The sequence below is a fragment of the Myotis brandtii genome, unplaced genomic scaffold (assembly GCF_000412655.1).
Source record: "Myotis brandtii unplaced genomic scaffold, ASM41265v1 scaffold250, whole genome shotgun sequence".
Taxonomy (NCBI): domain Eukaryota; kingdom Metazoa; phylum Chordata; class Mammalia; order Chiroptera; family Vespertilionidae; genus Myotis; species Myotis brandtii.
The window spans coordinates 361,538-373,971 of record NW_005359478.1 but is presented as its reverse complement, the minus strand read 5'-3'; the positions used below and the strand labels follow the sequence as shown (position 1 = coordinate 373,971).

Sequence of the window (12,434 nt, the reverse complement as noted above, 5' to 3'; positions counted from 1 at the left end):
TTGTTGCAACAAGATCATGTGGGCTTTATCATCAGGCAAAATTTGAGCAGAACTAGGTGTGTTCTGACAAAATGAGAAGTGGGAATCCCAGAAAACAACACTTGTGGAATAACAGGGCAGTTCATCACCTTTTGTTTCTTTAGAGAAAGTGGAATTCTCCTTAACTTAAGACAACTGTGCCCAGCAACTTAAATAGATGTGTTTCTTCAAAGACTATAAAGAAAATCTCTTAGAACTTTGCTCTGATTGTGTCACTCATAGCCCGTATTGGCAGATTTTCAACACAAAAGAATGACTTCAGTGGGCAAAGGACTGTAGAGCAAGCATGTCAAACTCCTGCGAGTTTGACATGCTTGCTGTAGAGCAGCAGTTCTCAATCTGTGGGTCGCGACCCTTTTGGGGGTTGAACGACCCTTTCACAGGGGTCGCCTAAGACCATCGGAAAACACATATATAATTACATACTGTTTTTGTGATTAATCACTGTGCTTTAATTATGTTCAATTTGTAACAATGAAATTGGGGGTCACCACAACATGAGGAACTGTATTAAAGGGTCGTGGCATTAGGAAGGTTGAGAACCACTGCTGTAGAGTATGGCTTGTTAAGATGGAAGAAAAGTGCCCTGGCCGGTGTTGCTCAGTGGTTAGAGCATCAGGTTGCACACCCAAGGGTGTCAGGTTCGATTTTGGTCAAGGGCACGTAATTGGGTCGTCCATTCGTTCCCTGCCCCAGATCAGGGCACATTTGGGAGGCAACCAATCGATGTGTCTCTCTCACATCAATATTTCTCTCTCTCTCCCCCACTCCCTCCTTCCACTCTGAAAAGCAATGGAAAAAATATCCTCAGGTGAGTATTAAGAAAAAAAGATTGAAGAAAAGTAATATTTAGTGGCACAAAACTGTTTCACCTATTGCCAGAAATCTGAATAGTATCTTTTTTTTTATTTCTTGTTTTTTTGTGGTTGTTTTGTTTTGTATTTTGTTAATCCTCACCCAAGGGTATTTTTCAGGTTCTAATCCTAGCCCCAGTCAGGATATGTGCGGGAGACAACCAATCAGTGTGTCTCTCTCTCATTGATCTCTCTCTCTCTCTCTCTCTCTCTCTCTCCCCCCTTCTTTCCTTCCCACTCTCTCTAAAAAATCAATGGGGGGGAGGGCTAGGGGCATCAATGGGAGAAATAAGGGGACATATATAATACTTTCAACAATAAAGAATTTTTTTTAAAGAATTTAAAAAATCAATGGAGAAAATGTCCTCAGGTGAGGATTAATTTAAAAATTCTTCAGACCTTAAATCTCTTAGCAAATATGGATTAAAACTAAAATTTTGAAGAAACATTAATTGAAGTATTTCATGAACTATTTTCTTTCACCATGTCATTATGAAGGAGCTCTTTTAGTGTATAACTAAAAGCTATAAGTTTGGGTTGGAGTATATACAAGTTTTCATTTATGACTAGAAAGTGGGTACATTTTTCAAAATATGATTTTAATGTATAAGGCTTGTTATCTTTTTGTTGTGTTTTTCTAAAAAAATTTCTACAGGAGCGATTTGCTTTGATGGACTTCAGCCTTTGCCCAAAAAATTCTATTTCATGGCTTCTGAGAAGGTTTTGTCTATCATTAAGTAGGGTTGAATCTTACCACTACCAACAATAATTATTCCTTGAGTTTTCCCTGCTATAAGGTGGGGATTGTGTGTTTCCTTGTGAAAGATCAGAGCCTTTGATGATCTAGCTTTGTGTTTGTGGTGTATGTTTATATGTTTATTATTGCTACATTTTACAACCAAAAATGATAGCTTAGAGCAGTGATCGCCAACCGGTGGTCCAAGGACCACTGGTGGTCCATGAGGTCTGAAAGGTTGGCGACTGCTGGCTTAGAGCATTGTTTCCCCAAAAAGATAGCAAAAGATGCTTCTTTTTAAAGTGCCCTGGTTCAAATATATTTCTGCAGTTTGCATATCTTATCTCTCTCTTGAGAATAACAAAGTACATTAACTTACTAGAGATAATTATGGAGGTTGGAAACAAGGATAGAATATCTATTTAGATAGTGATGGCCAGAGGGAAGGGACACGGGCTGGGTGGAGGTGGGCAAAGGAGGGGGAAATGGGGACATCGGTAATAGTGTCAACAATAAAAATAAATTATAAAAAAAAAAAGAATATCTATTTAGAGAAACAGTTTCACAGATCAAACATTAAGAAATACTGACTTGCTCTGGTTAGTGTTTCTCAGTGGTTAGAGTGCCAGCCCAAGCACGGAAGAGTCATGGGTTTGATTCTGATCAAGTGCACATACCTGGGTTGCAGGTTCGATCCCCAGGCCCCAGTCTGGATGTGTGCAGGAGGCAGTCAATCAATTTGTCTCTCTCACATTGTTGTTTCTCTCTCTCCCTCCCTCCCTTCCTCTCTTCCCCTCCCTCTCCCCCTCCTTCCTTCCCAATCACTCTCTCTAAAAATCAATTGGAAAAATATCCTCGGGTGAGGATTAACAAAAAAAGAAAAAGAAAGAAATACTGGCTTAAAGTGTTATTTTAAGAATGATTTTGCTTTCTTTCTTTTCCTGCTTTGTCTTGTTTAAACTGTGAATGATTCTGACACTAAAATCTACCCCTTCCTGTGGCCTTTCATTGTGCTATGTTGGGCTTGTTTCATGACTGCACTAGAAACATCTCAGTGATTTGCTCTCTTTATATTGGCAAGTAAGTCCAGTGTTTTCTGTGACATTTAGCAGAAATGCTTGTTTAGTCAGGATTTCCTTTGGCCTCACATTTTAATGTCCATCTGGTTCCCACTGGAATGAATGAGAATATCCAACTAGCCTAAATTGTTTATTGTAAGGCAGGGAGTTGTTCTTTTTAACTCCTCTAATCTCTGCTTCTACAGGCCTGTCGTCTTTACTTCAGAGCGTTACTGGGAACCCAGCTCCAGCCAGTGAAACTGCATCCCAGAGCACTTCAGCTTCCCCTGCCAACACCACTACAGTCTCTAACATAAAAGGAAGAAATCTACCCTCCAATACCCAATCCTTTATTCCCAAAGGCTTCAACTATTCTCCTAATTCATCGACATCTGAAGTCTCTTCAACTTCAGTCAGCAAGGCCTCAATTGGGCAAAGCCCAGGGCTTCCAAGCACTACGTTCAAGCTGCCGTCCACCTCTCTGGGGTTTACAGGCACCCACAATACTAGCCCTGCTGCCCCACCTCCTGAAGTTGCCATGTGCCAATCTTCAGAGAGCTCCAAGCCAAAGCTGGAGTCCGAGTCCACCTCCCCAAGCCTGGAAATGAAAATCCATAACTTCTTAAAAGGTAATCCTGGTTTCAGTGGCTTAAACTTAAACATCCCAATCCTGAGCAGTTTGGGGTCCAGTGCCCCAGCAGAAAGCCATCCCTCAGACTTCCAGCGTGGCCCTACCAGCACTTCAGTTGACAACATCGATGGAACCCCTGTGCGGGATGAACGCAGTGGGACGCCCACCCAAGATGAGATGATGGACAAGCCCACATCCAGCAGTGTAGATACCATGTCCCTGCTTTCTAAGATCATTAGCCCTGGTTCTTCAACGCCCAGCAGTACAAGATCACCACCCCCCGGGCGAGAGGAGAGCTACCCCAGGGAGCTCTCCAATTCTGTACCTACATTTCGACCCTTTGGCCTGGTCAGTGAATCATCCTATAAGCAGCCTTCTGATGGAATGGAGAGACCATCTTCCCTGATGGACTCTTCACAGGAGAAGTTCTATCCAGATACTTCTTTCCAGGAAGACGAGGATTACCGAGATTTTGAGTATTCAGGGCCTCCACCCTCTGCCATGATGAACCTAGAGAAGAAACCAGCCAAGTCTATCCTGAAATCCAGCAAGCTCTCTGAGACCACCGACTACCAGCCAATCCTGTCCAGTTACAGCCACAGGGCCCAAGAATTTGGGGTAAAGTCTGCCTTCCCTCCATCTGTAAGGGCCCTCCTGGACTCTAGTGAGAACTGTGACCTTCTCTCACCTTCCCCTGGGCTGTTTGGTGCCTTCAGCATAAGAGGGAATGAATCTGGGTCTAACCGGTCACCGTCACCGAGTAAGAATGATTCATTTTTCACCCCTGACTCCAACCACAATAGCTTGTCTCAATCTACCACTGGGCATCTCACTTTGCCACAGAAGCAGTACCCAGACTCTCCTCACCCAGTCCCACATCGTTCCCTTTTCTCTCCGCAGAATACCCTTGCTGCTCCCACGGGCCATCCACCCACATCAGGCGTGGAGAAAGTCCTGGCCTCCACCATTTCCACCACGTCGACGATTGAGTTTAAGAATATGCTTAAAAACGCCTCACGAAAGCCCTCAGATGATAAGCATTTTGTCCAGGCCCCCAGCAAGGGCACTTCAAGTGAAGGTGTCAGTCTCTCAAACCTCACCCAGCCCAGCTTGACCACCACTGAGCAGCAGCAGCAAGAAGAGCACTACCACCGCATAGAAACCCGAGTCTCCTCCTCCTGCTTAGACTTGCCTGACAGCACTGAAGAAAAGGGGGCCCCTATAGAAACCTTGGGTTACCACAATGCATCCAACAGGAGGATGTCCGGGGAGCCCATACAGACCGTAGAGTCGGTCCGAGTTCCTGGGAAGGGAAATAGAGGACATGGGCGTGAGGCTTCAAGGGTGGGTTGGTTTGATCTGAGCACCTCAGGCAGCTCTTTTGACAATGGCCCCTCAAGTGCCTCTGAGTTGGCATCCCTTGGGGGTGGGGGCAGCGGAGGCCTCACTGGCTTTAAAGCAGCACCATACAAGGAGCGGGCACCCCAATTTCAGGAAAGTGTCGGCAGCTTTCGTTCCAACAGTTTCAACTCAACATTTGAGCATCATCTTCCCCCATCCCCCTTGGAACATGGGACACCCTTCCAAAGAGAGGCAGTGGGGCCGTCATCTGCCCCGCCCGCCCCTCCTAAGGATCGTGGTGGTGTCTTCTCTCGAGAGGCACCCGCTCATCTACCCTCTGTGGATCTTTCGAACCCCTTCACAAAGGAGGCCGCCTTGGCCCATGCTGCCCCGCCCCCCACTCCTGGAGAGCACAGCGGAGTTCCTTTCCCCACCCCACCCCCTCCAGCCCCTGGGGAGCATAGCAGCAGTGGTGGGAGTGGTGTCCCCTTTTCTACTCCACCCCCACCTCCCCCTGTTGACCACTCTGGGGTTGTACCCTTCCCAGCCCCACCACTGGCAGAGCACGGAGTGGCAGGAGCAGTGGCAGTATTTCCCAAGGACCATAGTTCTCTCCTTCAAGGGACCTTGGCTGATCATTTTGGGGTGCTCCCAGGACCCAGGGACCACGGGGGCCCCACCCAACGGGACCTCAACGGCCCTGGCCTTAGCCGTGTACGTGAGAGCCTGAGCCTACCCTCCCATTCTCTGGAGCACCTGGGCCCAGCCCATGGAGGAGGTGGGGGAGGCAGCAACAGCAGCGGTGGCCTCCCCTTGGGTCCCTCACACAGAGACATCATCAACCGGAGTGGTATGATTTTGCGGAATCCCCGGCCAGACTTCCGGCCTAGGGAACCTTTTCTCGGCAGAGACCCGTTCCACAGTTTAAAGAGACCCAGGCCACCTTTTGTTAGGGGCCCTCCGTTCTTTGCACCAAAACGCCCATTCTTCCCTCCCAGGTACTGATGGAGACCAAGGGAAAGGCATTTTGAACAGTCGAGAGAGCATTGGAAGTAGGAGTTTGGTTTATTGTTGTTTGTTTTTCCTCCTTTGATTTATTTTTCTATGACCAAGGGCCTCCCTTCCAAAGTAAAAAGTCGTACATATATGCTTACATTTCACTATTCCATCCAGTCCTCCCTCCCACGGCACTTACCTACCTTCCCCGAGTTGTTTGTATTTTAGGGGGTGGAGGGGAGCAGGCAAAGGAACACAACCAAAGCCACTTCCTTTGGCTGGGAGTTTGAGGGACGGGAAGAAAAACAAATCTGCTATTACCCCATCTATTGAAGAGTATTACTGCATTTGAAATAAAACTTCCACCAGAACAGATAATAATGTGCAATGTTGGGATGTTATTTTGGGTTTGGCTTATCAGTCAATGGAAGGGTTCCTGCCCCCTTCTCTCTGCAGCTACCCTAACTGCTGTAACCAGCTTGGCTCCCTTCCTTGTGGCTCTGTGCCCTGCTGACAGCCAAGAGATGTTGCAAGGGAGGAAATGTGGGAGAGCTCAGCGCTGTCATGCTCTTCTGCTTTGTTTGTTTCGAAAGGCGTGTGGAAGTTGAGCTCTTTACCTTTCTCCTCAAATCTTAATTTAACAACCACACAAAAGGCAGCCTCTTCCACAGCACTGTCAGGCCTTAACTGAGGAGATGCTCTTCTGTCCTAGTAAACGTTTTTCCTCTTTGTTTTTGGAATAGAAGAGAGCAGGCTGAATATATTTTGAGGTTAAAATACAGAGTAATTACAATAGAGAGTTAGAGAAAGGGACTATTAACAGTGTGATGTGACCGGCTGCCCATCCTTCATAAACGAGAGAGTGGAAACCGTTTTTGAGATAGTTCCGCTCCTCTGACACCCAGCTCTTCCTGCTTTTCTTGGCTTTCTCAGCTTCGCTTCTGCTGTGGCCAGAAAGTCACTCCAGTTGACAGTTGTTACAGAGATGGAACTGTACTATTGTCCCTGTGTTTTTTTAATGTAAGAAGTAGACATTTTTTACCCTGGTGCCTCCCTAACGTAAGTGATACTTGTTGGCATATTTCAGCAAAGGTTAACTACCAGGGAGAGGGGATTCGTTGTCTTTATCTTTCCTTTCCCCTTGCCGTGCTCCTGTATTCACCCCATTCTTGGTATTTATTTCAAAGAAGGTTCAACAGCATCATTCTTTATATTACACCTCTTCAGATGTGTCCTCGTAACAAGTGAGTATTACTAGACATATTCTTACAGAGGAAACTGGAGGACACGAGAAATCCAAATTTACCCCACTCCACAGTAGCTGCCCATCACATACCAAGGCTCGAGCCTTATCCTCACTTCCCACTCCCAGTAGGAAATAAAGGATGTTTCTGCTCTTAGTCATTTCACATAGAAAGTTCTCCCTGAACTGAAAGGCTTCTTATTTGTGTTCCTACAGAGAGTACTGGGGGATAGACAATCACAGCACTTTGAGTGTTTCTATCTTTATATTTTAGGGACATTGAAAAGCAAATGTTGCGTTACTATTTGTTATTTAGTGTCTTATCCTAAGATACACACACGGGTAAACTCCAGCTCGATGAGTAAAACAATATGAGTTGAGTGTTTTAGAGAATCCTAGTAAGTTTCCTATTTTCTTCCAGGTTAGTATAGAACTACAGGAAGTGGGATTGCTTTGGATTCCTGCAGTGAAACATCAAAGGTGGGGGAGAAGACAATGTAGTGACAGAAGGTGATGCTTTGTCTCAAAATAAACTTGCTTTTCAGATAAAGAACAGCTTAAGCCAGGTGTGTCATAGTTTGGGGGTTCTAAGTTATTCCATGTTATTTATTTGGGCTCGCTATGTGTCCTGTGGTTAGGGTGCTGCAAGTCATTCATCTCCCTAATGCATTTCTGGTCCTAGGCCAACTAACTGTTCTTTCTTCCTTTGACCCTCTCAAGCCTCTCTGCCCTGTGGCTCTCCCACACCAAAAATGCATGATACCATGACCTTGTATGTGGGATGGGGTATATAGTGTAGCAAAGCAAAGAAACAGTATAGTTACATTGAGTCCTCAGACATTTGTTTAGGAAAACGTATAAGTAGGGCAGTGAGGGTGGGGAGGGGGAGTTCTATTTGACTCAACTGAAATAGAATTATTTTTTTTGTGTGCAGAAATTAAGGGGGATGTTTTTCATTCTAGAATAAAAGAATGTGAATTCTTTCTGCTGCTCTTGTTTAAGCTAAAAGTAGTGTTTACTTGAAAAGGCTCTCTGACCATTTGGTTTTATAAGAAAATATGGGGATGTCAGGAAAGTGGCCTCCTGAATGTTGGGGCAGAGAAATTGTCCTCAAAAGTATGATGGCTAATACATGAAAGAAAGACCGTGTACAGTTTTAAAGATGGACTTTTAAGGGCTGGCTTTCTTTTGTGGGCTGTTTTGTTTTTAAGCCACAAAATCCTCCAAGCGCTTGTTTAGGATGGAAGTGAGGATTTGTGTGACTTTGAGTTGTTCACTTTAAGGAACTCTTGTCTCCAGCAGTAAATGAAGACGACAATGTACATATGTGATATAGTGAAACAAAAGACAATTCTGGTATTCATAACATGAAACAAAGGGGTTTTATTCTTTCTGTGTCTGTGATTTAAAACTCCGTGCCCATGCTCTGACTTTTGTATTTCAACCTGAGTTTAAAAAAATAAACAAGATATTTTTTAAAGAAAGCATAACATAGTGTGTCTTGGAAAGGACATGATTCACAGGAAAGCAGAATATGTGAAGTTGTTACTAAGGTCTTTGGTGCTCACTGTAAAATCACAGACAGAGAATTAGTGGGGGTTGTGAATACACTGGTACCACCTAAAACTCTGATACAGCGTCAGAAATGAGAGTCCTTAAGTAGTTTGTAAGTTTACTCTTCAGTGAGCTTAGAGGGAAGCTCTCCCTGCTTCTGCCCTCCCAAATGTTGAGAGTAAGTAGAATTCGGTTTGATTCCAGGGAGGGTAAAATGATCAGAGTAGGACTTTTATCCTTTCCAATCCCAGAGATACGATGTTTGTGATATGTATGGTACAGCAAACCTCTCTAGATAATGTGAATATGCTAGACTTCCTAATTGCAGAATATTCACTATTTCCTGAAATTACTGGTTCATGCAGAATTAAGCTTCAGCTGTTATTGTTTTGAAGCCGCTGTAAATTACTGCTTTCCCCCCTTTTTCCTCCCCTCCCCTTTTTTGAACGGGCGGGGGTGCCTGTTAAAATTAGAGATGTTCTATGATATTCTCACGTGTTCAGTGTGGAAAACAAAACAAGTACATGCTTTAGAGGCAACAACATTGAAATCCTTTGGAAATGTGTATTATCACTTAATAAAATAACTAGTTCTCAAGGTTTGACATTTTTCTTTGAGATTTGGGGCTTCAACCAAGGGCCCCTGGCTTCTCTGGTGAGTGCAAAGAGTAGGAAACTTCTCCAGGAGCTGAAGTTGCTGCTTTGTGGCGAAGGCCTGTCCTTGGAATATCTACATTTTCTCCAGCAAAGCCCCTACATGACTGTCCAGGGCTGAAGGTGAAACCAACTACAGAATGCAAAAAGAAAAGCCTGGATACATCTCTGAAGATATGATTGGATTGGCTTTGGTCTAAGAGTGTGGGGAAAGGATGGTTGGTGTGCCTGCACACTTCGGAGGCTCACACAGATACCGCAGACCACCCATCTCGTCCCTTCCTTGTGACCATATGCACCTTCCTCTTCCAGCCATTCCTTTCTTTTTTTAAGTCTGTTTGTCTCCAATATTACGTTTTTGTTTTCCAGTTTAATAAAGTATGGTTTCCTTTGTGGTGTGGTTGGCTCTTCCCCTCTCACATTGATCTTGTCCAGCTGTCCCCTTTGACTTCTGCACTTGGTGTCTCTGAAGGCAATCTGAATCTCTAAAATTCATGGCCGTGTGGGTTTTGTTTGATCCTTTGTGTAATTCAGTTTTGGAAAGGGATTATGGGTGGAATGAGATCAAAGATGTTCAGGGAGTGGCTGGTGGTGACCTGGGCTATACTGTGTGGATAATTATTTGTGTATGTCTCCAACAAGTACAATTGTGAGCAAAGAAGCATTTGTAAAGCAAGCTTAGGATTTGGAGAGATGACGGGTCCTCTGGCCATTTCTGTGCCCACATCTACCCTTTGTTGCTGCATATTAGCAATCTGTCCTACAGAAACCACACAACCCTTCTTTCTTGCCCCATCCCTTTTCCATAACCCACAGAGGCTTAAAGAATGGAATGTGGGCTCTCGGGTAGAGAGAGTCACGGGCAGGCATCTAGATCAGGCCTGGGTCACTGGCAGGATAGAGGCTCTAAATAGCAGCCTTGCTTATGTGAAGCTAGACACGTCACCAGAAATTCAGAAATAGCAGCGGCCTGGGAGCACCCAGAGGCAGGGTGTACCGCTGAACTGACTGCCGCTGGAATCTGGCTCACCCTTTCTTGTCCCCTCGGGACCTGACTGCCCACCTGATTCTTGTCTCCACCCTCACGGAAGCAACAGCTTTTAGACTTTCTCATTGGCTTTTCTGGGCATGTTGGAAATGGATCCTTCCCCCAAAATTGTTTTTAGGCCAGTCTGGTATAGGAGGGATGAGTTACTCCCCCATGTATGTAGATACAGTAACACAAACACCATCTGAGTGGATTTAGGGTACTGGGGTGTTTCTCATACTTGTTTATGAGTAACTGTATAGACAAGTCCGGTCAGCTGCTGCTCACAATTGCTGAGTAATAACTCACTGAGGCTGCCTAGACAAAGCTGCTAAAGGGGCGTGAGTGAGACATGGGCTCCTAAGTAAACATCCTGTTCTTCCCCCACGTAGAAGAAAAAACTGCATGCGTCAGGTTAAAAGAGCAAGTCAAGTGCAGTGTAAACCATCAAATTCTGACTGCTGGGGGAGAACAGGAGGAACCTATGTTTATGCGTTTGAGAGGAAGGGGATAAGGCTGAGATCTATGTAGAAATTGACACTGCAGTTACCTATGGTTCCTTTATTTTTTCCTTTGTGCTCACTGTGGCAAGAGTCAAAAGTTGAGAATACAGATGTGGGTGGAAGGGCTAGTGAGCAGTGCCAACAGAGAAGACACAAATCCAGGCCCCAGCTTTTTGTGTTTGACTCAAAGGGGTGTTGGCTAAACCAGTCCACCCTGGATCTGCTGGGGTTCGTAGCAAATTCAATGTTCCAGAACGTCCTTATTTTTCTTATTACTTCCTTATGTGTTTTTTAAACCTCACCAACGGATGTTTATTGATTTGAGGGAGGGAGGGAGGGAGAGAGAGAGAAGAGAGAGACGAGAGAGAGAGAGAGAGAGAGAGAGAGAGATATTTGTTGTTCCACTTATTTATGCCTTCATGGGTTGATTCTTGTATGTGCCCTAACTGGGGATTGAACCTGCAACCTTTGGATATTGGGACGATGCTCTAACCAACTGAGCACCCAGCCAGGGTAAAGCTGTGCTCTTTTTAATGATAAAATACTGTGTTCTTTCTAACTTGAGAGAGAGAGAGAGAGAGAGAGAAACATTGATGTGAGAGACAAACAGATTGGTTGCCTCCCATACCCGCCCTGACCAGGTATCGAACCCACAACCTAGGTATGTGCCCTGACCAGAAATCAAACCCAAAATCTTTTGGTGCACCTGGCAAGGGCTCCCTCCCCCCTTTTATTTTAATATGTTTTTATTGAATTTTTGGAGAGGAATAGAGAGATAGAAACATCAATGAGAGGAACATCATTGATTGGCTGCCTCCTGCACGGCCCCCACTGGGGGATCAAACCTGCAACTGAAATACGTGCCCTTGACCGGATTTGAACCTGGGACCCTTCAGTCCGCAGGCCGATGCTCTACCCACTGAGCCAAACCAGTTAAGGCAAGGGCTCCCCTTACTTTTGAGAATTACTTTGCTGCGTAATTTGTGGAAAAGAGATGAGGACTTGAGACCTCTTACATTTTTCTTGGGGTAACGCAGTTGAAATGCATGGAGAGACAGGAGATGGGTGGCACCCTGTGCTTCAGTTTTGCCCTCCCCTGGCTAGGAATTCTTTGCACCTACACGGGACAGTTCAGGCCCCATATCTCCTAGGCAGCCAGGCATTGCCAAAGGCAACAGAGACTAGTAAAGGATGGATTTGAAATCTTGGTTACTGGGGAGTGGGCCTTAATTGCCTTCTGTAGATGTGTCTAGGACCTTCTTTTGGAGTACTTTGATCTTTCCTTTGTTTTTTACTTAAACATCGAACCTCAGTTGACATCCCTGCACTGGTTCCTGTGTTTGGGAGACTTCTCTGTTTTTCCTTTGCAGGGTCGTTTAAGAGGTGGCAGGTAGAAGTGGCTGTTTCCTTGTTTCTCTTCTATAGACTCAGGAGATGTCTTGGGGAAGGGAACTAGAGGATTTAGGTGCACCCAAGGCTTTGTTTTCAAAGCCAAGTTCAACTTATTTCCATGCTCCTAATAGGAAGATTTCCCCCCTTTATTTACTCAGCAAACTTGGTTGAACTTCTTCTCTCTTCATGGCATCTTAAAGCAATGTTACAGTAAAAAGCTTGGCCCCATCCTAGATCTTTATTACTAAGGGAAAAAGCTTTTTAATAAACCAAAACTCCCCATACCACCTGCTGTACCTCTAGACACTTGGCTAATTGGGTGAGCCTCAAAAGCATTTGGTGGCAATGATATAAACCTTTATATATTTTATCTTCTTAAATTTATCTTTTTTACCTCCAATATCTTT

General features: G+C 44.9%; 1 protein-coding gene across 8 annotated transcripts in view; it reads left to right on the top strand.

Moving 5' to 3' along the window:
* RPRD2 (regulation of nuclear pre-mRNA domain containing 2) overlaps positions 1–9,503 on the top strand; it is a 66,311-nt gene extending 56,808 nt beyond the window's left edge. For 3 of the 8 annotated variants that reach the window (XM_014540685.1, XM_014540684.1, XM_014540687.1), the window contains 2 exons: positions 830–850; positions 2,894–9,503. In XM_014540685.1, the coding sequence (XP_014396171.1) occupies positions 830–850; positions 2,894–5,664 (2,792 nt within the window). In that variant the 3' untranslated portion in view covers positions 5,665–9,503. The remainder of the gene's footprint in view (positions 1–829; positions 851–2,893) is intronic. The other 5 variants (XM_005867379.2, XM_005867378.2, XM_014540686.1 and 2 more) reach the window with 4 other exon arrangements.
* The last annotated feature ends 2,931 nt before the right edge of the window (positions 9,504–12,434 follow it).